General features: G+C 41.0%; 1 protein-coding gene across 1 annotated transcript; it reads right to left on the reverse strand.

Annotated features, from left to right (window-relative positions):
- Positions 1-266: 266 nt before the first annotated feature.
- PSMA5 (proteasome 20S subunit alpha 5) lies at positions 267-17679 on the reverse strand. The gene is made up of 10 exons (XM_072644240.1): positions 17383-17679; positions 16940-17260; positions 14149-14215; positions 11989-12115; positions 10126-10193; positions 8911-9018; positions 8749-8807; positions 6650-6752; positions 5202-5288; positions 267-525 (listed from the first exon to the last, which is right to left on the reverse strand). Exons 2-10 carry the CDS (start codon positions 16966-16968, stop codon positions 448-450), a joined length of 726 nt encoding a protein of 241 aa, XP_072500341.1. The 5' UTR covers positions 16969-17260; positions 17383-17679; the 3' UTR covers positions 267-447.
- Between the last annotated feature and the right edge of the window lie 4588 nt (positions 17680-22267).

The raw sequence follows: 22267 nt of genomic DNA on the forward strand, positions 1-22267 counted from the left end.
TAAATAGAAGTTGTCTGATTGACAAGGGTATTCTGTGACACTGTCCCCTGTAGGCCACATGGGGGAGTTTTGCTAGTTTGAATTCATTTACAAACTCCAAAGGCCACATAGACATGGCCTCTAAGTTGTTCTAAGTGCCAGAAGACTCAAGAGACCTGAGAGGGAAAGAGTCACAGCATGGAAAAATTCACGTCACCTTTTCTTTTACTTCCTAATATATGCACGTCAGACACACACAACCACCTTATAAGATACACTACAACAAATTATTTTTCAGTTTCTCTTTATTTCAGTCTTCCTTTATGTACATAAATTGTAAAAAACACACATACATCAACTACCTGGGAAACTTTTCTTCCCAGGGAGTAGACTGGAAATAAAAATTGCCATCACGAAAGTTGAAAGTTAAAGAGAGCCCTGTTGAAACTCTTGAGAGTCACCCTTCTTTCAAATATCCTTGATAACCTCTTCAAGTTCCTCCTTTGTGAACATATGGAATTTCAGGCCAGGCTCCACTGTGGCCAGCTAGAAGAGAAAAGGCCAGGGTTAGAGAGCAGGGCTGGTTACCCTGCTGAGTACAGGACTCAGCACAGGACACATACAGCAGGGCAAGAAGGGGGGCCGCTAGGAGTGCAGCTGTTCATTAGGGGCTAAAGGATCTGCTGTCCCAAGAATATCTTTTCCAGGCTGGAACAGAGCTCTGCAGGTTACTAAAATAGCTCTAGGCCTCCCAAATAAAACTTTTTTATTTACCAAATCTCTTCCTTTAAAATGAGCCCCTAACTTGCTAGTTGACTAGGAGCTTACAGAAATACTTAGAGGGAATCTAATTCCTTGTAGCTACAACAAGAAAAATACCAAAAAGCCAGAAGCATGATAACATAGTTCTGGTAGGTCTGAAGAATGTCTATGTCTATAGAAATCTATAGCAAACAGTGCTTCTTTTGTGGTTTTGAAGACTATGCACCATGTGGTAACTTCACCAGTGTTAAAAATCTATTTTTTTCTTTTTAAAACACAAGTAAAAACCTGTCACTTAACCTATCAAATAGAAAATCAGTGATGATGAGCAGTCATGATCCCTTCTGCCCATCAAGGCACAAGTAAGGGATGTGAGATGATGCTCTTATGGCTATGACTACTGGAGCTTTCAGCACTACTTCCTTAGTTTCATGAGCACCAAGTTCAATACCTTCAATACCCAGGGACAAAAGCTGTAGCACCACCTCAACACTGAGCTGCAAGTAGTACAATCTGCTACTGTATTTTGTTTTTAAAATCATTCCATTTGAATCATATCATGCAACTTTTAAAACTTAAAATTAAATGACTTTTTTCCAAGTATGCCATTGCATTATCTTAAGAGTGGACATTACTGTTACCTGGTAAGTTTTACAACTGTTAAAATGGTAGCCAAAAGCATTCAGCTGACTAGCCTAGATTGTGGCTTGGTTTTGCTTCTTGCTACCTTTGTAACTATGGATCAATTAATTTCACTGCCCTATGTATTTGGTTTGTCCTGAAAAGTGCTAAGTTTGAAACTGATTATTGTGAGGTCCCTTCCAGCTCCAAATCTATAGTCTAATCATAACTTCATTGGATCTGTCTCCATCTCATCTGCACTGAAAGGTTTGAGAAAGTTGGAATGGAACACCATGGAGACCTGAAGATTTTGCCTTGTATTAGATTAAGAAATGAAGTATTCCCCTCACCCTTAGCCCAAAGTCCCCAGTAGAGTCTCAGAGGGCCATATCTAGAGCACCAACACATCTAAAAACCAGGTGGATGGGTGGGGTCTGCACCTGAAACTCCATTATTATAGAGAACTCTCAGGTAAGAACCTTCTTCTGCTAATATATGTCAGCACCTTCTCTGCAACTTAGTCTTAGAAATTTGGCTAGAGCAGTGGGTTCTCCAAGGGTGATCTAATGACTTCTGGAGAACCTCTAGATCCTTTCAAAGGGGTTCCCAGAGATCAAAATTATTTTCATAATACTAAGGCATTTAAATTCTAATGTGGTAGACATAAATAGATACAACTTACATAAACAAAAGCTCTTTGAAGAATTCTCAATAGTTTTTAAAAGTGGAAGTCTGAAAACTGTTGTCCTAGCTAAAGCACTATGAAGTTTCAACAGTGGGACTTGAACCTGGGTTTTCCTGGTTTCAAGGGGAGCTCTCTATCTACAGTGTCACATCCTGCCCTTCTTGGTTTCAAAATATTTGTATATAAACTAAATATACCCACATAAGTTGTGAATCCTTTTCTCAAACAATTTCAAAATTCAAGCACTATTATGCCCCCTAAAATTTCACTTCTTTGTGCTTATCCCCTTTATCTTTATCTCAATGATTCATGATTAATGATACCACATAAGCACAGCAGAAAGGAAAAGAGGAAGGCCAGGGGAAAGAGATATAATGAAGTCCACCAGAAACTTCTGGTTTGGAAAGTTTGGAAACATAAAGTGGTTTGGAAACCACTGTAGTAAACAGAGGAAATGGAAGTGGGGAGCTCAGTGAGATGGGAAAGAAGAAAACTAAGCTACAGAACCAGTCTGCAAAATCAAAGCTTTCAAAAATGTCATAAAATTATAAGGAATACTCATGGCAAAGACACTATTTTAGGCAAGCCTCTCCTTTGGGCCACAAATACACCACTCCTGCTATCATCACCTTTAATTTCCTATCACGTAATGGTTATTTGGGAATAGCCACATGGTCAAGAGTTGCAGAGAATGCGCAAATGTGGATAGATTGCATTCTGCATGGTTGGACAGAGTGCATGCTTAAATGAAATCAAATATCCATCCTAGTATTGCAGTATGCTTACTAATCTACCGATTATTTCCCCATGTTTGGCTGTAAGCTACACAAGAACAGGGTATCTATTCTTTGTATCTTCTCCAGAGTTTAACACAGTGTTCTGCAAAGTCGATGCTTACATTTGCAGAACTGAATAGGAATTGGTAAAAATAAAAATTCTTTATTTTTGTATGCAGAAAATGTAACATTAATGTATAAACAACAATATACACAAATGCAACAAATGCTGCACTGTCACATTTGTAGTGTTGCATCATAAACTTTTTCAAAGTGTTCTCAAATCTACTACTTTGCCTGATATTCACAGAATCATAGACTCAGAATTGCAAGTCTCCACTGCCACCTACTAGACCTGAACAGGAATCTCCTCCACAACATACTTACTGCTCCTGGTTTGATCCTGAGGACTAACAGAATGGGTCTAAGTGCTCCTCCAGACTTGAACACATCCATCATCACATCACTTGAATACATCTAGTCTTCTTTTCTCCAGTGTAAACACACCCAGTTCCTTCAAACAATTCCCATGTCGGTCAGTTTTTTTCAAAACTGGAAGGTTTACTCTTCTCCTCTCCTATCCATAGTCTTCCAAAGATGACTGACTGTGACTGAACAATCACACCTGCCAGTTTTTTTCATTATCTTATGATGTAGTTCATCTGGACCTAGTGATCTGATCCAAGGAAATCACGTATGCTATATCTCTCTACTTATCTTAGGTATTGACTCACTACTAATCATTTTTGTTTTCAACTTTCTAGTCCAAAGATCACTTTTCTTTAACAGAGAAAATGGAATCAATTGAAGAAAAAAAAAAGGCTAAGTTTCTCTGCATTCTCTTAATGTTACTGTTCCACATGGGCCCAACGCAGTCCTATCCCTTCTTTGAGACTCTTTACCCTCAATGGAACTAAAATTCAAATCAAACAAACCTTTTTTGTACCCAGCTACCTCATCAGTCTCAGCTTATTCCGAGCTCCAGCATTCCTAATATCACAGGTAAAAACTTTGCTTTTGCATTTCTCCTGTGTTACTATCTTTGCTTCTACTTTTCATCAAGCTATTTTAAAAAACTTTAAGATAGTCAATAAATTCCCTCTGTATCCAAATCAGTCTCTCCAGGCACCTTCTCCTATTCCTCCTCATCGGAAAGGTTTCTCTCTATGTCAGTATTTCATTCTTGGCAGCTTCTCATCCCTCTTAGGCCATCCTATGATCCTGTGATTTTCCCTTAAGAATCTGCTGATGAGAATCAGATCCAGAAGAGAGATTGCCATTGTCAGGTAGACTATCCCTTGGAGGGCAAAATTATCCTTTGGTTGTTGTTGCTGAAGTTGTTTCAGTTATGTCTGACTCTTGGTGACCCCACTTGGAGTATTCCTGGCAGAGGAGCTCATTTTACAGATGAGGAAACTGAGACAAAGAGAGTTAAATGAAGTGCCCAGACTCACACAGCTAGACTGTCTGAGGTTGGATTTAAACTCAGGTCCTCTGGATTCCAGGGTCTGCACTCTATCCATTGCCCACCTAAGCTATCCTCTTAGGTAAGAATTATTAGTTATTTTGCTTTGAGTAGTGAGAGTATTCTTACAGATATGTGGATCACCTTAGACTCCCATATAGACCTCCTACTATAACACATCTCTGGATTGGGTTTATGATCTGTTCCCTGAACTTATTGTCTATTTCCTTTATTTATCCGAGTGGTCTGAAGTAGATTCCAATTACAATCTTGTTTCTACTCAGGCTTCCCTCTTTGATTCCTCAGTGCTTAGCATAGTACCTGGTATAGAGCAAGCATCTGACAACTGCTTGTTGCCTGGCCTTGACCCTCATGATTATATCTTCCTAATATACAAGGCTATTCCATACTCACCCCACTGTTTCAAACTATGCTGTTTCTGTTAAGTAAAGTACACTGAACCAGGACCATATTTCACTCACGGGACTTATCCCAACGCGTCTCAATGATACCTAGGTCAAATCTGCCTCCTTGCGTTAGGCTCTCTAGGTCACTGTGTTTGTTATCCATACTTTGTACATTTGGCTTGAAATATCTGAAGCCATGTGCTTATGCCTGGCTCTTTTCTTAGGTCTCATCTGTGAATTCTGGAGCATTTGTCCTACACTGTAACTATTCTCTAGCTTGTTGGGTATATGTAAACAGCCTCCCCAGCCCGGCTTCCTTTAATACTCTTTGATTATATTTGAAAGACTTTAGACAAATTCATTCCTATATTTGAAGCTTTATTAAATCAGGCATGTTAAATGAACAGAGTGGAGAAATGCAGAGGTTAAAAAATGACATTCCTCAAGTTCTCAATAGGGGCCTACAGAGCTACAGTATAGGAAGAAGATAGGAGCCCCCAAGGTACCTCTATGTTAGTTGCATTCAGCTTTTCCTCCATCACTTGCTTGAGAATTATGAGTGATGACTTGATTGCTTCTTTCAGGGTCATAGCCTTGGAGAAAAAAAAGAGAGCGATGGGGGGAGAAAGGGTTACAGACAAGATACTACTTAGGAAGCATACTGCCTTCCCCTTAAAAAAGTTGTCCTAATACACCAATGAGAAGTATGAATTGGCAACCTGCTGTGGAAGCTGTCACTACATGTATACTCCAAGGAGGTTAAAGATAGAAGGCCCTACGTATACACCAAATAAACATGGCTATAGCAACATGGCAAAAAACCAGGAAAGTGGGTACCCATCAGGTGGAAAACGGACAAATAGTGGTTTTTTTAATGTAATGAAATAACATTGTATCACATAAATGACAAATATAAAGAATTCGTAGGAGCTTGGTAAGATTCATTTGAACTGAAATAAGTAAGACCAGAGGAACACATCAACCACCTTGATGTAAAGGCAAACAAAGACAAAGAAATTTAGACCAATGCAGTCTTGATCCTGGAGGACAGATGATGAAGCATACTTCTCTCCTCTTAGGAGGAGGGTATTGGACTAAGGGTGAGTCCTATGTTTTCATGCATGTTACTCATGCTGGCCCATGTCTTTATCACAAAAAAGAATTCTATTAAGTTGAAAGTGACATGATGAAAAAAACCCCAAAGAATCAATGGGAAAATTGGTTTTAAAAGTCTGTCCTAACTTTAAGGAAAACAAACCAAAAACAAAACAAAAAAAAAAACCAACCCAACAAAAAAACTCCTAACCCCCCCCCACAAAAACACTGTCATTTCTTCAAGTGTTAATAAATTCAAAAGCTAGATAGGATAACAAGTGAAATGAATTAATGAATATTTAATTGTAGAGATATAGATTCACAAAATGGGGCTTTAATCTAAGGCACCAGAATAATTACAGATAACTCCTCTATGGTTCCTTATCTTAGAGGAAGTTTTAGAAAATGATTTTATTTCTTTAGTTACTTAGATTCATTTGAAAAAGAAATTTACGAACTTTTGAGCTCCAATAGGATATAACCATTAAGTCTAAGAAGGAGTCTCACAATTCAGAACACAAAGTGTATTCCCTACTTTCCTGTGTTCTATCTCTGTAACCTAAATTTATCTGACCATAAAATAAAGCCTACTTGACACTCACGTAATTCAGGGATACTACTGGGGATTATGTGAGATGATAGCTGCCCTTACCCTTCTGAGAGAAAGAGCAGAGGAAAAAGCACAGATATTAGGTGTTTCTTCCCCACTGTGGAAGGCTTTCAATTTGGTTAGTTTTTAAGCTCTGAGACTGAGAAATCTCAAATAATTTTATGACCTTAGGGTGTTTGGGTTGAATACCCAGCTGCTTTACCAGTCAGCTTCAGCCTACACAGAAGTAGTTTGATCAGGTCTGAATACCTTGTGATAAACTTCCTGCAAGGAACTCTGGGCACCTTCTGAAGCAGAGCCAATTGCTCGAGCATCACACTGTACAAAGGTTCCTGAAGGGTCCATATGAAATCTACCAGTTGTAAAAAGATGAGAATTAAAATGCATCAGTTGGATAAGCATTTGACATCATACAAATCTAAGGGATTCAAGCACAATTTCTTAAATACCCAGTCAAATGAAAAAGGATAAAGAAAGTCCAAATGACAGAGTGGGACACAAATTTAGGAGTGAACAAAGCTAGTTAGGGTGCTTAAGAAAACAAACAGCAGTGGCTGGCATTTAGAAGAGAGAAATCTTCATGTATGTGTAACACTTGAGGGTGCTCAGCAAATAATATCTGATCAAAGGAGTAAGAACAAAAGGACCTTAGAGATAATCTAGTCCAATACTCTCACTTTTCATATGAAAAATATGGGGCCCTATGAAATGACTTACCCCAAAGTCACAGAGCCAACATTTGAATCGAGGATCTTTGATTCCAAATGCAGCCATTTTAAAGATAAGCTCTGAAATTTCGTTTTAAAGATACAAAAAAATAGCAAGAAGAACTAGAGCTGTGATTTTACCTATAAAGGGAATCCCCTCTACTAGTGCAGGTCAGTACTTTCTCTGCCACTTAAAACAATCTTATGGTGCTGTCTAGAACAAAAGAGTGAAATGTGTGGCCTACTATACTCCCAAGTGCAGCCTGAACCAGATTAAAAATACAATAAAACATAGATAATACTAATATGTGGTTTTCTAAGTCAATGTGGCCTCTAGGGATCCTGATGTATGGTATGATGATCCCTAGTTCTCCCTGAGTTGACACCACTGGCCTCAAGCACTGAGAGGGGATGTGACTTAATTGGAGTCACAGTTTGGGCTGAAGGTGGGACTTGACATGCCTCCCCCCCCCCCCCCCCCCCCCCCCACTAGTCCTGGCTTCTATTTTTCTTGTGATAGACTTCGTACAAGGAGCTCTGGGAACCTTCTGAAGTAGAGCCAAGTGCCCAAGTACCACACTGTGCAAAGGTTCCAAAGGATTCATGTGAAACCTAGTGGACACAAAACTCTCTTTCTCAACAGCAGAAATCTGGCTCTCTATGCATTGCACCATGCTGCCTACACATACAAAACTACAACTAAACTGAAATACAATCTCTTTCCAAACAGGACTGAACCCAGTAATAGTGCTCTGCACAGAAGCCTTCTCAATTTTCTTTTCTATGCATATGTATATACATGTATGAGTGTGTGTGTGTATGTAAGGGAGCAGAGGGAGACAGAGAAAAGGAGAGATAAAGTAGAGATAAAGTAGACCAAACCTTTCTGAGAGCAACAGAGGTTATACAACTTGGCCAAAGGTGCTCCTAACTTGCAGCAGAGCAGATACTAGAATATCAGTATCTCCTAACTCTCAGTAAAGTTCAGTGCTCTTGAAGTTCCACCAATGCAACCCCTCCGGGTGGGTGGCCAAAAGCTCCTGGAACTCTGCCGCCACAAGCCTATCTTCCAGCCATGCCCAAGTATGCCACTGGGGTTTTCTCTTTCCCAGACACATATAGTGCACTGGCTCTGAAATCAGACTAGAACCCAATTATAATACTGACTCTCATATACCATGGATCAAATTATGCTTTCCAAAACATAACTGCATAGAGGAAAAGCTTGATATAACACTATTAGCCTATAAGATGTGTTTGTGCTATCTTCCTGACACAAGTATTATGAAGATATTAGCCAGTAGCAGGAAAAAAAAAACCATCTCCCAGATTTAAAATGACCCCACCCCTGGGACCTCCTCACTGGACAATACTCTAATTAATTCCTGACTTTCTCACTGACTTCTTAATTGAGTGAGATTTTTCTCATAACTCCTTTTAAATCCAAGAAGAAAGACATGCCAACTAAGGTAGAATAGACAGTAGCAGTGATTTCTTGTGTTCTGAGAAGTTCTCGTCTAACAACTTCAGAATAATGTCCCGTAGTGTCTTAAAGAACATCTCCTTCTAGTGACCGAAAGCTACTGTTATTTTACCAAATAAAAAGAATCCCTTCAAAGGCAACCAACAAAAACTACTTACAGCTGTGGTCCTTTTTCATCAACTCCTCCAAACAATAGCGCCACTCCAAATGGACGAGACTAGAATGAGAAAGCAGGAGGTATAACAGAAATAAGAAATTGATGGCTCTAGCCCTAAATCATATAGAGCAGTAAGAAAACTCAACACTAACAACATACTTACCATGGCACCAGGATCTGCATCCTCTTCCCCAAACTGCAAAGCCAGATTGGAAACAGCCTGGGTCACACTCTCCACTGTCATCGTCTCATTGTATGTGAACCAGTGGTTCTAAGGGAATAACAAAATATAGTATGACCTTCATTTTAACTATATTGCTGGATGGCTGCAGTTGTAAACAGAAGACTTAAGTACCTTTGGTGGGTGAAACCAGGAGGGGAAAAATTAATATATATGGCCTCAGTTTCTTGGGACTTCGTGAGAATAAAGAAAACTGTTCTGGAAATAACCCTCCAATATGAAGTGCCCCCAAAATTTTAATACAGTTTAAGAAACCGTATCAAGACTCCAAGCAATGAGTGATGGTTCACCCCAATCCAGACATAAAGGGATAATCTCAGAAAACTAAATTCTACCTCTTTAGAGAATGAAGGCAAGACCTTCCCTCAAGGTCCCCACATTCTTTTAGTATTAAAATCAAAATTTATTTTTATTTACAAAGGTACTGAAAGCAACCTAATAAATAAGTTTAAAGAACTTTTTAGTTCATGACTTTATTAGCTTGTCCTTCAGAAAATAACAACAATAATAATGGCAAATGACAGAGCACACTTTAAGGTCTGTGAAGCATTTTACATAATTATTTCATCTGATTCAAGTAAGCACTGAGAAAGAGTATTCACCATGAGAAAGATGTTATTTGTAAAGCTGAACAAAAAATTATGAGAAACGAAAGGGACCTTGGAGATTATGTTCATTTTACAGATGTGGAAACTCAAAGTTTAGAAAGGTTAATTATCTTTCACAGGGGCATCCAGCTAGTAAATGGAAGAGCCCCAACTGCAATCTAAGCCTGCACCTGGCTCCCAGGAAGCAAGTCCTTCAGCTCACGACCACCTCCTGTTGTGGAACTCCAAGAAAAAGTTCTCTGTGGTACAGAACACAATGCAGTTTCTTGCTTCATATCAAAGGAAGGACAACAAAACAGCAGGCATCAGCTCCTCCACTGTGGACATTCTTTCAGCAAGGAGGTTTGGCTAGTTAGGCTCTGAGTATCAGGCAAGCAAAAACTGTGGGTATAACCCCCAAGAATCCCCATGCACAGTACTTGACACTGACACAAAGAAGGCCAATGCAGTCTGGGATGGCTGTGTCACTACCAGGGAAAAAATGTTGGCCGCATGCTAAAAAGGAGAAAAGTCTAGAAGCATTCCTTACCTGTGTCTCCACTCTGGCTTTATCAATCAAAGTCTTTGCATCAGCAATTAACCCACTCATGGCACAACCTGGAATGCAGAAGAAATAGTGACCACTGGGTAAATCTCTCCAGTTTCCCTCTTGGAAGCTTCATAACATTTCACCTATTAATGAAATGCTGCAATTTCTGGAGTGGAACAATGGCAGCTATTCAACGACCCCCAGGCTGTGCTACCCAACAGATAGGATAAGCAATCCACTTTGTATCCAAGTGAAATCATTGCAAAAAACTGGGGAAAAACCCACGGCAGAGATGAGACCTGAAGCCTAGCTGTCAATAGTAATAGCTGTCATTTATACAATGCTCTGAAAACAAAGAATGTCTATGGTATCTACCTTAAAGGATTATTGAGAGGCTCAAATGCTTTAAAGGGTTACAAAGAGCTTTGCAGACATTTCATTTAAGTCTTCCAACAACTCTCTAACAACTACTAATCCCCATTTTACTGATAAGAAAACTGAGGCTCAGAAAAATTGAACAACTTGCCCATAGTCACACAGCTTTTTATTGTCAGTGGTTGGATTCCAACCCAAGTTTTCTTGACTCCAAGTCCAGCATGCTACCTACTCACTATGCCAGAAGTTAGTTCCTGACCAAGTATGACACAGGGAACCAGGTGGTAGTGCACACAGAAAACATCAGGAAGAATTTTCCATATGCAGCAACACTCCTGAGCAATTTCTTTAGCACTTTTAATCTGAGGACTTCAATGCACTTACAAGAAGTTAATTAATACTCTCTCCCCACAGCTGAAAAAGAGATTCCCAAGTCAAATGGAGAAAATAGTCCTGTTCGTGGCTACACCCAAGGCCCTTTCCACTTCCCAGTCCCAAATTCAGACCAGGTTCTATATTAAAAATGAATAATTACAAATGATGAGCTGAGGCTCTAACAGGAGACAACACCAAAATAACAGGCAAAGGTGACCACTAAGCCACCTCCAAAGTAGGTGACCACACGATATTTAGTTAATGAGTCACTGTGCTGACCTTGAATAGTCATATCCTCTCTGGGGCTCAGTTTCCCTATCTATAAATACTACCCAACTATCAAGCTGTCAAAGGGAGCTTTTTCAAACGGAAACCCCATTCTGTGGTCTGAAAGACACGCAGGCAAGGCAACCAACTGTTCTACCTGAGAGATCTTAGTCCAACAGAGAGGTCACCACAAAATTGCCTCTGGATAGCTAATTCAAATGCCATGCTATAAATAGTAGAACTGTTCACCCCGCAATGCCACAGGGATGCCAGCAGATACAGAAAAGGGACTGTAGTAATAGGAACAGGGTTAAATAAGAGAAACCACCAGAAAAGAGAGGAAAGCCACATTCAGTGGAAAGGTCCACTCTGATCATACTCACTTTTAACCTTTGTCACTTAGTAGATTTGTTTTAAGAGCCCCCGTTTTTCCTAGGGGACAACCTTGGCCTCCTCTATCTGATCGTCTCCATTTAAAGCAGGTGGCCCCCTTCCAGGGCTAACATTATGCACCAATGAAGACACAGCCACCTTAGGGAGCTGGCCCACAACCAATCCTTTACACATTTCAACAACTCTGTGGTCTGCCAAATCTAAATTTGAGGGGGAAGGGCACTTTGGGGAGTAAGTTAAACACAAATGAGTGTTGCAGCTGCTGCTTCCTGCTCCTCCAGTTATGCCCCATTGGCCTGATGCCTGGAAAACCAGCTATCACAAGCCAGTACCTTCTGAGAGGAGAATTTCTATACTTCTCAGCGTCTACCCTGATGAACCCACATTTCTGCCTTAGAGTACTGTGGAAGACTGATTAACCCAGGCTTGATCTTATGGATGCCTGCCCCTTACCTATATGAGCATCAATCTCTACGATTTTTTCAATGCTGCTGGGTTCCATAAGTGGGGAGGTGATTCTCTTCTCCACAGCGAGGCATACACCCTCTGACGTCTGGATCCCAATGGCTGTGGAGCCAAGCTAAGGACAGAGATACTCTAGTTATAAACAGCAATAAAGAGGAACAACAGGGTAACACACTCGCTGGCACAAAACTACCTACACAGTTCGGTAAGACTGACACTTCAACCAAATCAACAGGAACCAGAGTCCCTGGAAAATCTGGCTTTGATCACATTTGCTATCAGTGTCATGAAAAGAGCACTTTAGAATCAGGATCCAAGGCTCTGTGGCCTTGGGCATGTCACAAACTTTGTAAGTCAAGCAGATGTGTAAAAGGGGAAGACCACCTCCAAATCTGCATTTAATAAATCTCTTCTGTAAAATGGGAATAATATGAAAACCTTCTACCTCATAAGGTTGTTGGCAGCCTCAAATAAGCAAATGTGTGAAAGCCCTTTGTAAACTCTAAAGCGCTATATCATTATTGGATACTATTATTGTTATTATTTTTAAAATATCTAATATGTACATACACTAGTATATAGTCACACCATTGTTTAGAGAATACTAGAAAAGGGATCAACTTTGAGGTGAACATTTAAGGAGAGATTCTGAGTTTAAAAAGGACCTGGAAGGTTCCAGCCCTAGAAGGCTTAGAAACAAGGATTAAACAGCCCAAATGAGAAAGTTGAGCCAAACTCTACCTAAGACAGTCTTTTGCCCTCTGTTGTTGCTACTCTGATCCAATAATATTAACTAGATTTGTGGGCACAGTGACACAATTCTTTTTGCTTAAAACTGGATTTTTAAATCTCATAAAAAGAACAAAACACAGTTGTCCAGACCCTTGCCACCTCACAACTGGATTGTTATAACAGCCCATTTTCCGTCTGGTTTCTGTCCACTTCAATCTATCCTGCATAGTGATGCTCTACTCATCTTCCTAAAATACTGTTTCCATCATGTTCTTTCCTACCAGAAGAACCAACAATGACTCTGAATCCCCTCATGCCCAAACTTTCCCACTCTTCCCCAGTTCAAAAGCTCAACTCAATCTATGCCATTTTCTCAGTGTCTTGCCCATACCAAGTGTTTCACCGATGGTGCTTCCCTTGTATTCCCTTCCCTACTACCTTATCCAAATCCTATTCATACTTCAAAGGCCAGCTCAAGTGTGGATCTCCTCAATTAGGCCTTCCCTGACTATGCTACTTCCCTTCTCAACTCCAAATGCACTTACAAATCTTTATCATACAGTTTAGTATCCAAGTGATCTAGCAAAGTGTCTGGCATATAGCAGGTGCTTAATAAATGCTTATCTCTTTCCCTCTCCACTCACTGTTTCATGTATATTAATAATCCCAACTAAGTTTTAAGGCTGCGTGTATCTCATGTTCCTATTATTTCCCCCACCCCACTGAAAGGACTTAACACAATGCTGGGGACATAAGTCCTCACAAAATACTTGACTGATTTTGGGAGAAGAAATTCAGTGGTCAGTCCATAGGACTGTTTTTGTTCCCCCAAATGCCAAAACTCTAAATAGCTTTCCTTCACTAGGTTTTCTCTTCAATAAAAAGTCACAATTCTTAGGTGGCTCCAAAGAGAGATACAAAATACTTCATACAAAATATCCAGTCTAAGTTCAAGAACACTCTCTTCTGCATTCTAACATTTCTCTCTTGGGATAATTGTACTGTTCCTTACCATAGTGACTAAAATCCTAATATTACAATGCCAGAAAGGTTAGTATCTTGTATCTACCCTGATTCCATATGTCAAAATACTGCAAAGAACATACTAATGTAATTATGAAGCTGCTCCCATCTGATGCTGCTAAAAAAAATGAAAGGGCTGAAATGGTTACAAATATTTTTTCCACATATTGCTGTTCAAGGCACACACAAAGGACACTAAATTCTAAGAAAGTGTTGAAGCAAAAAGACATAAAGATTTACATCAATGGGAGCTGCTACTACTCTCAAGTAAATCCCAAATGCTCTTTGGGTCATGCCGCTGAACTTCTGAAAAGGTCTTAGGCAAAGAACAATTCAAAATTCTCTGCAATGTAACTACTGAGAGATGCTTCTAACAGGTTGAGTGTTACATACCTTGATGGCTTCAATGGCATATTCCACCTGGAATAATCTTCCCTCAGGAGAAAAAGTATTCACACCCCTGTAGTGAAAAATAAGTCATTAAGAAGTGGCAGCAGACAACGAAACTGAGTTTCTTTAGATCAGCAGCTCAGTTAGGACGGCATTATTTTCTTTTCCACATTATCACAGACAGAAACCTCACCACACATTAAATAACACTCTCAAAAGAACAGGACCTCTACGTAGACAAGACACTTTTCAGACTGAACCAATGACTTCCTCTGCTTAACTCTAACTGGAATAAGAACTCTTTGGGTTGTTCTATGCTCCCATGTCTCTCTAGGCAATCTCCAAATGTTATGGCCTTATTCTTGCCTTCTCCCTATGTTGAAATTACTCCTCATAGTTAGGTGATGTTGCTTTTTAGTTACGCTTTGGTTATTCCTACTGCCTATTTGCCTCAATCATGTTATTTGTTTTAGATTGTATGCTTCCAGAAGGCAGACAATGTGTCTGTGTCCAGGGTCTTGGTCATTGAGTCACAGAACTGGAAAGTAACCCCTTCACTGTATGGATGGAGAAACTGAGGCCCAGAGAAACATTAACTTGCCTAAATGGTCACAGGACATTAAATAGCATAACTCAGATTTGAATCTAGGTCTTCTAAATCCAGTGTTCTTGTAATAGCTCATAGTTACAGAATGTTTTTATCACAACAGTCCTTTGTGGGTAAAGGCTGAAAGTACTGCTCTCCCCATTTTACAGATGAACGAAGGAAAGAGATATATGGCACAGTCTAGTTAAAAACCAACATTCCTAACCCTAAAAACAGTACCCTATTATACCACACTACACAAATGTGCTTCCTAAATTTAATTACCTCCACTTTCAACCCATTCCTACAGTCATTATCCTGGTTTAGGGCCTTACTTTTAATTTACCTTTCACCTACATTTTAGTAGTGTCCTAAATCATCTCCCTGATTTCAATCTCTTTCTACCTCTAATCCATCCCACACACCAGAGATTAATTTTCCTAAAGCATAGTTGTCATCATGTCATTGCCCTACTCAAAAAGTTTTCTATTGCTTACCAAACAAAATCTGAACTTCTTAGTTTGGTATTGAAAGCACTCCATGAGTGGACCTCAAAATATCTTATTTATCTTTATCACCCATTACTCCCTTAATCTAACCTCAATTCCTACTACCTTGGTCCCTAAACAAAGCTTTACTTTCCCATCTCCATCTGGCTAAATCATGTTCACTCTTAAAAGCCCAGGTCAAATACTACCTTCTTCACAAACCTTCTCCCAACCAGGTGGTTTCTTTCCCTATGAAATCTAGTGCCACCTTGTTCTCACTATTCTTATATTTAATAATAGCCTGTCCTGAATTATACTTAAGTATATACAAGTATTACTTTCCATAAGATCGTTTTATCATTGCATTCTCCTAGATGCACATAACAAACATCTAATAAATACTTAGTAAACAAAAGAATGTATCATTTGCAAATGGAATTTAATAAAGGTCAGTAGAGATGATGACTTCCTAAAATATGCTCCCCTAACTGAAAGTCATTCTCAATGCCCTGGGAAAAAAAGATGTAAGCCTGGACAAAGGTAAGTCTTTCAAGCTGCAGAAAATACAGTAGAAAGAGCCCTGCCTTTGGAGACAGTGTGTTTGAGTTCAAATTTTGTCTCAGTCAGTAACAGAATGACCTTAGTCACTTCTCCAGGTCTCAGTTTCATCATCTATGAAATGGGGGCAAGAGGACTAGACAGCCTCTAAGTCTGTGAAATTTCACATTTATACATTCACATATGCCTTCTATAGTGTAGAAGGAGAAAGAAAAGGCACCCTCCTTTTAATGACTGACAGGAAAGCAAAAGTATTTGATATCAAACTTGGTTCTCAGTTTTACTATTGTTCAGACTTGTAGCAGGAAAACATCTACCTCTAGACTTGGAATTTAAAAGCAGGCCTGTGACTGTGCCAAAATGAAACTGATAAAACCAGAAACTGAAAGTAAAAATGCACTTCTGACTTCCTCCTTTGACCCAGTTAATTGGTCTCTTAAGATTCCCCTTCCCAAACCCAGTAAATGGAATTCTAAAAATGAGGATTGTGAGATGGTTGTTGTATCTATAGTCTGACCTAACTTTGGCTATAGGAAAAGTTGTTTTTAAAATGAAATCCCACTCGTAGAGGTTGCAATGGGAAGGACTGGTATAATGAAAATCACGTAAATGAACTTCTCAGGTTAAATCAGTCATTTAAGAGACTATGCTTAGGAACCTATAAGGACTACAGATCCCAGAATGCACTATTCCATCTTCTGCAGTTGGAAGGACTTATTTAGCTCCTCCGAGGAAAGAAAAACGCTGCTGTTTTCAGAGAAGGAGGGATCTGGGACCCCCGCCCCGCCCCATGGAGTTTTCATTCATTTTCACTCAGACTTCCATTGCTCTTAGCCGCTGGGCCCAGGCCCTCGGGAAGACTTCCTGCTGCCCTCCCACGGGGCACAGGCTAAAGTTCGGGCTCTCTGCCCCTCTGCCGGAGCCCAAGCTGGGACTTTTCGCTTCTGAACCTCTTGCGATGACTCAGCGGCTGCCGGCGGCACTATGCGCGGACCTTGCCCCGATCCCGAGGCCGGCGGCCTCTAAGTCCCCGGGCCCGCGCCGAGCCGGCTCCCGGAGAGCCTCATGACAAGGCAGAACCTAGGCCAGGCTCGGGGCCTGCCTCTGTCCGGGCTTTTCTCTCCACCCGTCTGCCCCCTGGGACTCTTCCTTCCCCACGAACCTGTCATATTCGGACCGGGTGAGGAACATGGTGAGGGGCAGGAGTTAGCCGCCACACAGACACTCTTCAGGCCCAACGTGCCTCCACCGGCCCCGGACGTACAGAGAAATCCCCACCGAGCACCCTGGGCCCAAACAGCGCAGGCGCTTGCGACCCCTACAGCCCGCCCTCTAATTCCGGCCTCTCATTGGCTGGACTTAGCTCTTTCCGAGGTGATTGGGTCCCAGTCTTCCCGGCGTGGTTCCGATTGGCTTAGACTGCCCAGGTCAGGGGCGGGCCAAAGACCGTTCTTCCGCTTGGAGGGGCTAGGAGCAGCCTGGCCTGGGAAGGACGGGAAAGATTCCTGTACCCGAGAACCCCAAGATGGATCAACCCCCAGGCCTGGAAAAAAGCGAAGTGCCACGTGCCTTGCTGGCCCCACGGCTTTTCTGCGGCTCCCTTACCCGGTGACGTGCCCAGGACCCGACTTCGTTGTGCTTCTCCAGGAGCATCTCCGCCTCCGGGAGCATCTCCTCCTCAGGAAATGGGATGTCGAACAAGGCCTGGACGGCGAAGCCTGGAGAAGGCTCCCGGAGCCGTGGGCTCCTTGCCCCTCCCGGCCATGAGGCTAGTGGGGAGAGGCGACCAAGGGCACCAGGGCCGCCTTTGGGCCGTTATGGAGTCGGACGCTCGATTCTGCCTCTAAGGCGGGCGAGTCCCGTAAGCCCCAGCTTGACTCACGGCGCATGCGCTTAGGCCCCGTGGGTACCTGAGGCCCAACAAAAAGTGTGTGCGGTCTTAGCCCAGGCCAAAGACCCCGGGGGCACGGGCTTGGGAAACCGGTACTGGGGATGCTTCGGAGCCTAGGTTAGAGCGCTGGGGCTCCGGTGTCCCAATCTTCTCTTTGAATACGAGGAAATTGGGGTAGAAAAAGGAAGTGGTTTAGTCAAAGTCGCTCCCCTCCCCACCCAGTGTGTCATAGAGCTTGAACTCAAATCCAAGTGTTAAGTCTATGAATCCGTATCTTCTCACTATGCAAGATTCCGCTAATTCTGACAAACCCACCTCCCTCTCCTGTCCTCCCTGATTTCAGATTGCATTTCAGGTGCTCTGAATGCATTATAAAAATGCTTTATTTCTTATGTATGTGTATATATTTCTTGTATTACACATTATTATATACATTATTTACATGCACATATACCTGTTTTGTATACATACGCACATACATATATTTCATATTTTATACACACACATATTATAAAGATACCAATATATCTATGTGCTTGATGAATGCTCGTTTATTGATTTACCCCATCTAGAAAAATGGGAGACTAGCATCACAACCCCCTAGGAATATTGTGAAAATTTCTGTATCAAATTATTGGATAAGAAGTGTTATTAAATAGATGAGTTTTAGATCATTGCATTAGCCCTTTGATTGGATAATCCACTCTCAGAGCCCATCACACTGTAGCCAGATTAATAATTATTATTATTATTATAAATAAGAGCCTGATATGTCTTATCTATGACTCTCCTGTCTTGACCTGCTACTGTCAGATTCAAAAACTTGTCCTCAGCCCTGCTAAGTCTTTTCTCATCAAGACCTCCAGTTCTTCTACCCCTCCTTGCTCTCCTAATTCATCGCCCTGCTCTAGTCATCTTTCTCTCTATTGTCTTGATTCTGTGGTTGACCAGTTTGACCATTCACCATCAGTTACCCCTGAATCCCTTGTCTTGAAAGTACTCAAGCCTTGCCTGCATTCTCTGATCCCATTCATGTGCTTCTGAACCCTCCAGGGTTTGGGTCCCAGTCATCAACCCATAGTGACTTTTTTGTCACTATAAATTCACATTATCTAATCTTGACTAGCCGCTTACTCATACATAGCATCCTTTTATTCGTTAACTCTATTGAGCTTTTGACGGATTATTTCAAAACTTCTCTCAGATCTTCTAAACCATCCCTCACCCATATCTCTTAGGGAATTTTGCTTCCTGCTTTACTGAGAAGATGGAGAAGTCATCCATTTTGAGCTGTCTATTCTCCTTCATGTGTACTTCATTGTAAACCTCCCTTCCCGCCCCCCCCCTCACCTCCTTTGCTCAAGTCTGTGATTAAGAACTGGACTTTTCTACTGCCCACAGGTCCACTTAATCATATTTCCTTCAGTAGTTTGTCCCCTTCCATAGCTTCAATAATTGCCTTTTTCCCTCTTCATATTCAATTACTCCTTAACTGCTTGATCCTTCCCTGGTTACTACAAATACATCCAGGTCTTCCCTATCTTTAAAAACATTTTCACTTTACCTTGACGTTTCATCCATCTGGTCTCTTTTTTCTCTTACTTTCACAACCAAACTTGTGAAGGGTTGTCTACACCCATTGCCTCCATCTCCGCACCTCCCGCTTACTTCTCAGTCCCTTGCAATCTGTCTTCCAACCATACCATTCATCTTCTTCAAGGTTACGAACAGTCTCTTAACTGCTAAATCTAGTCGCCTTTTGTCAGGCCACTTCTTGACGTTGTTGACTGCCTCTAGCTTCTAGTTGTTCTCTTCTCCCTTGGCTTTTGTAGCATTGCTCTCTCTTGGTTTCCTGCCTATTCCTGCCTCAGTTTCTTTTCCTGGATCACTATACTCCTTCTACCTAGTAAATGTGGATATCCCCCCAAAACTCTATCTTTCTTCATTTCATCTATACATAATTTGGTGATCCCAAAGATTGAGTTATCATCTCAGTGCAGATGACACCCTGATTTTTCTAGCCTTAATCTCTCTCAGCCTCTAGTCCTGAATTACCAAATACCTCCTAGGCATCTCTACTTGGATGTCCATTTTATAAGATTCTCAAACATATCCCAAAAGAAACTCATTTTCTATAGAACTCATCCCTCTTCCAAATTTTCCTTTCTCTATTGAAGGTACCATTTACTGTTGTGGCCAGTTTCACAACACTGGAATCGTTCTTCACTCTTCTCTTACCCAATGAGTTGCCAAGGTTTATCAGTTCTATCTCTACAATATTGTTCACACCTATCTTTGTCTCTCTACCCATGCAGCCTCTTCCCTAGTTTACTACTCACTGAAACTCTAACAGTAGTTTCCTAACTGGTCTCTCTGTTTTTAGTCTCTCCCTACCCCAATCCATCTTCCAAAGAGCTGAAAAATTAATATTCTTAAAACACGTCTGACTGTCAACTCCACCTCCACCACCATCCCCCAACTGAAAAATCTGTAGTGATTCCCTAATGCTTCTAGGATAAACACAAAATCCTCAGTCTGGCATTTAAATCTCTCCACATCTGGGCTTTCCCTCACATTTCCAGCCTTATTTTATATTACTTCCTCTTATGCAATCCCTTTTCCAACCAAACTTTGCCTGTTAGATGTTCCTAGCTGAGGGGAGGGGGAAGAGGAGCCATTCAAGGTTTGAAGAGAACTAAAAAGGGTTGTAAAGAGTGTCTAGTGAGTTGATAAGTAAGGTCTAGAAGGATTGCCTAGCAGCAAAGAGGACACAGTTGAAATTGTGTAACTTAAATTTGTAGTTGACCCAGTCAGAATAGTTGTGTGATTTTCTTCACCCTTGTTCAGCAACACATGTAGAAGTAAAGGTGGAGAATGATGGGAGTGATGAAGACTAAGGCTTGGCAGGGCATAATTATCAGTGAAATGATAAGGGGTCCAGGGACTTAAGAAAAGAGGATACTGCATAATGGAATTGATTCACCAAGGAGTCAAGATCAGAAAATGGCCCAAGAGAGAATGGTGGAGTAAAAGAATTGGAGGTCACAGTACAGGTCAAGAATAGGATTTTGTAAAGGAAAGCAGAGGGGAGGTGAAAAGCTTCATCGGATTGTGGGTGGTTAAGGGGATTTCAAAGTTCTTCAATGTAGAGCTGGTACAGTTGTGGGTAATGGCAAAATCAAGGATATGACCATCTTTGTGACTGAGGTAGGGTGGAGGAGTTCATCTTTGAGTAGAGGATGCTACTTCTCTTACCAAAGGAGGCTGGAAGCAAGTATGATCTGAGAGGGGAGGCCTACTGTCAGATGATCAGATGGGAGGTCTCAATTCACTGCTCTTCCCTATAATGGTAGAAATTAGTCCAGAAAGGGTATAGCTGGAAACGGAAGTCAAACTTGCTTGGAAGAAGAAAAAATTCTGTTCGCTACCAACTTTCCTTTTCCTCTTTCCTCAAGGGACAGGTGCAATAGAGAGGAAGACCTGCAGTCAAAGGGAGGGTTACTCCTCCTTGCACCTGATGTTCTCTACATCCTAGTTAGGAGCTCAGGCAGTCAACAAGATGGGGAAGATGCCTCGTGCTGGCACAGATGAAAGTCACTGCTTTAAAGCAGATGGAAGATGCCTGATCTGGCCCTTTTACATCTTCTCTCAGGGGATACACTGTACTCCGAAGGAGAGGGAAGGCACAGAAGGTCAGAAAAAGGTTCAGTTCCTCTTCTCACCTGAAGAGGCTGTGAATGGAGGTTACAGTGAGATCAGGGTTAAAGCAGAGAGAAAGATGGAATCATAACATTAGGATCAGTTGCAATGAGAGAAATTATGAAAGGGACTGTTGGAGAGAAATCTGGGAAGACTTGTATGAATTGATAGAGAAGTAAGCACAATCAGTATAACAACGTATATACTAACAACATTGTAAAATGAACAACTTGAGAGAACTAAGGACTCTGATCCATAAAATGACCAACAATGACTCCAGAGGACTGATAATGAAGAACAATATCCACCTACTAACAGAGAAGCTATGAACTTAGTATTCAAAATAATTCAAACTTTTTTGGACTTGGTCAGTATTAGTAATTAGATTTGCTTGATTACATGTATTTGTTACAAGGATTTTGTTTTATTTTTTCCCGTGGAGAGGAGGTGGAAGATAAAATATTTGTTAATTTAAAAAAATATATTTGAAAGATCATGATTAGATAAAAGGAATTTTGAAATTCATGCACGTTGTGATGAGAAGATCAAAGGTATTATTGTCTCTATGCAGCTGAGGAAGGTTTGAGAGTAGGTCATGCAAACTGACTAGACTGAGGAAGTTCAGATTTTTGAGAGGGCACATATTTGCATTGAAATCTTCTAGTATGAGGGCAGGAGTTGGGATGGAGACAAAGACTGAGTTAGGCATGGAACTCATTAATTGAGGAAAGAAAAATGTACTTGGGGTTGACTTTACATACATATATCTATTTGATCCTCACAACAACTCCATGTATATCTGTAATTATAAGTATTATCACCCCATTTTTCAGTTGAGGAAAATGAAGCTCAGAGAGGTTGACTTACTTGCCCATGGTCACATATCTAATGAATGTGAAA

This window comes from Notamacropus eugenii, chromosome 2 (genome assembly GCF_028372415.1).
Source record: "Notamacropus eugenii isolate mMacEug1 chromosome 2, mMacEug1.pri_v2, whole genome shotgun sequence".
In the NCBI taxonomy this organism is placed as follows: Eukaryota; Metazoa; Chordata; class Mammalia; order Diprotodontia; family Macropodidae; genus Notamacropus; species Notamacropus eugenii.

What these genes read in the sequence shown, in the direction of transcription:
- PSMA5 (XM_072644240.1), bottom strand. Translation starts at nt 16,968, where the DNA reads ATGTTCCTCACCCGGTCCGAATATGACAG. An exon ending in ATGCCATTGAAGCCATCAAG is followed by an intron (nt 12,116 to 14,148) that starts GTATGTAACACT and finishes CTCTGTCCTTAG; the next exon opens with CTTGGCTCCACAGCCATTGG. An exon ending in TGCAGGAAGTTTATCACAAG is followed by an intron (nt 5,289 to 6,649) that starts GTATTCAGACCT and finishes TTTTTCTCCAAG; the next exon opens with GCTATGACCCTGAAAGAAGC.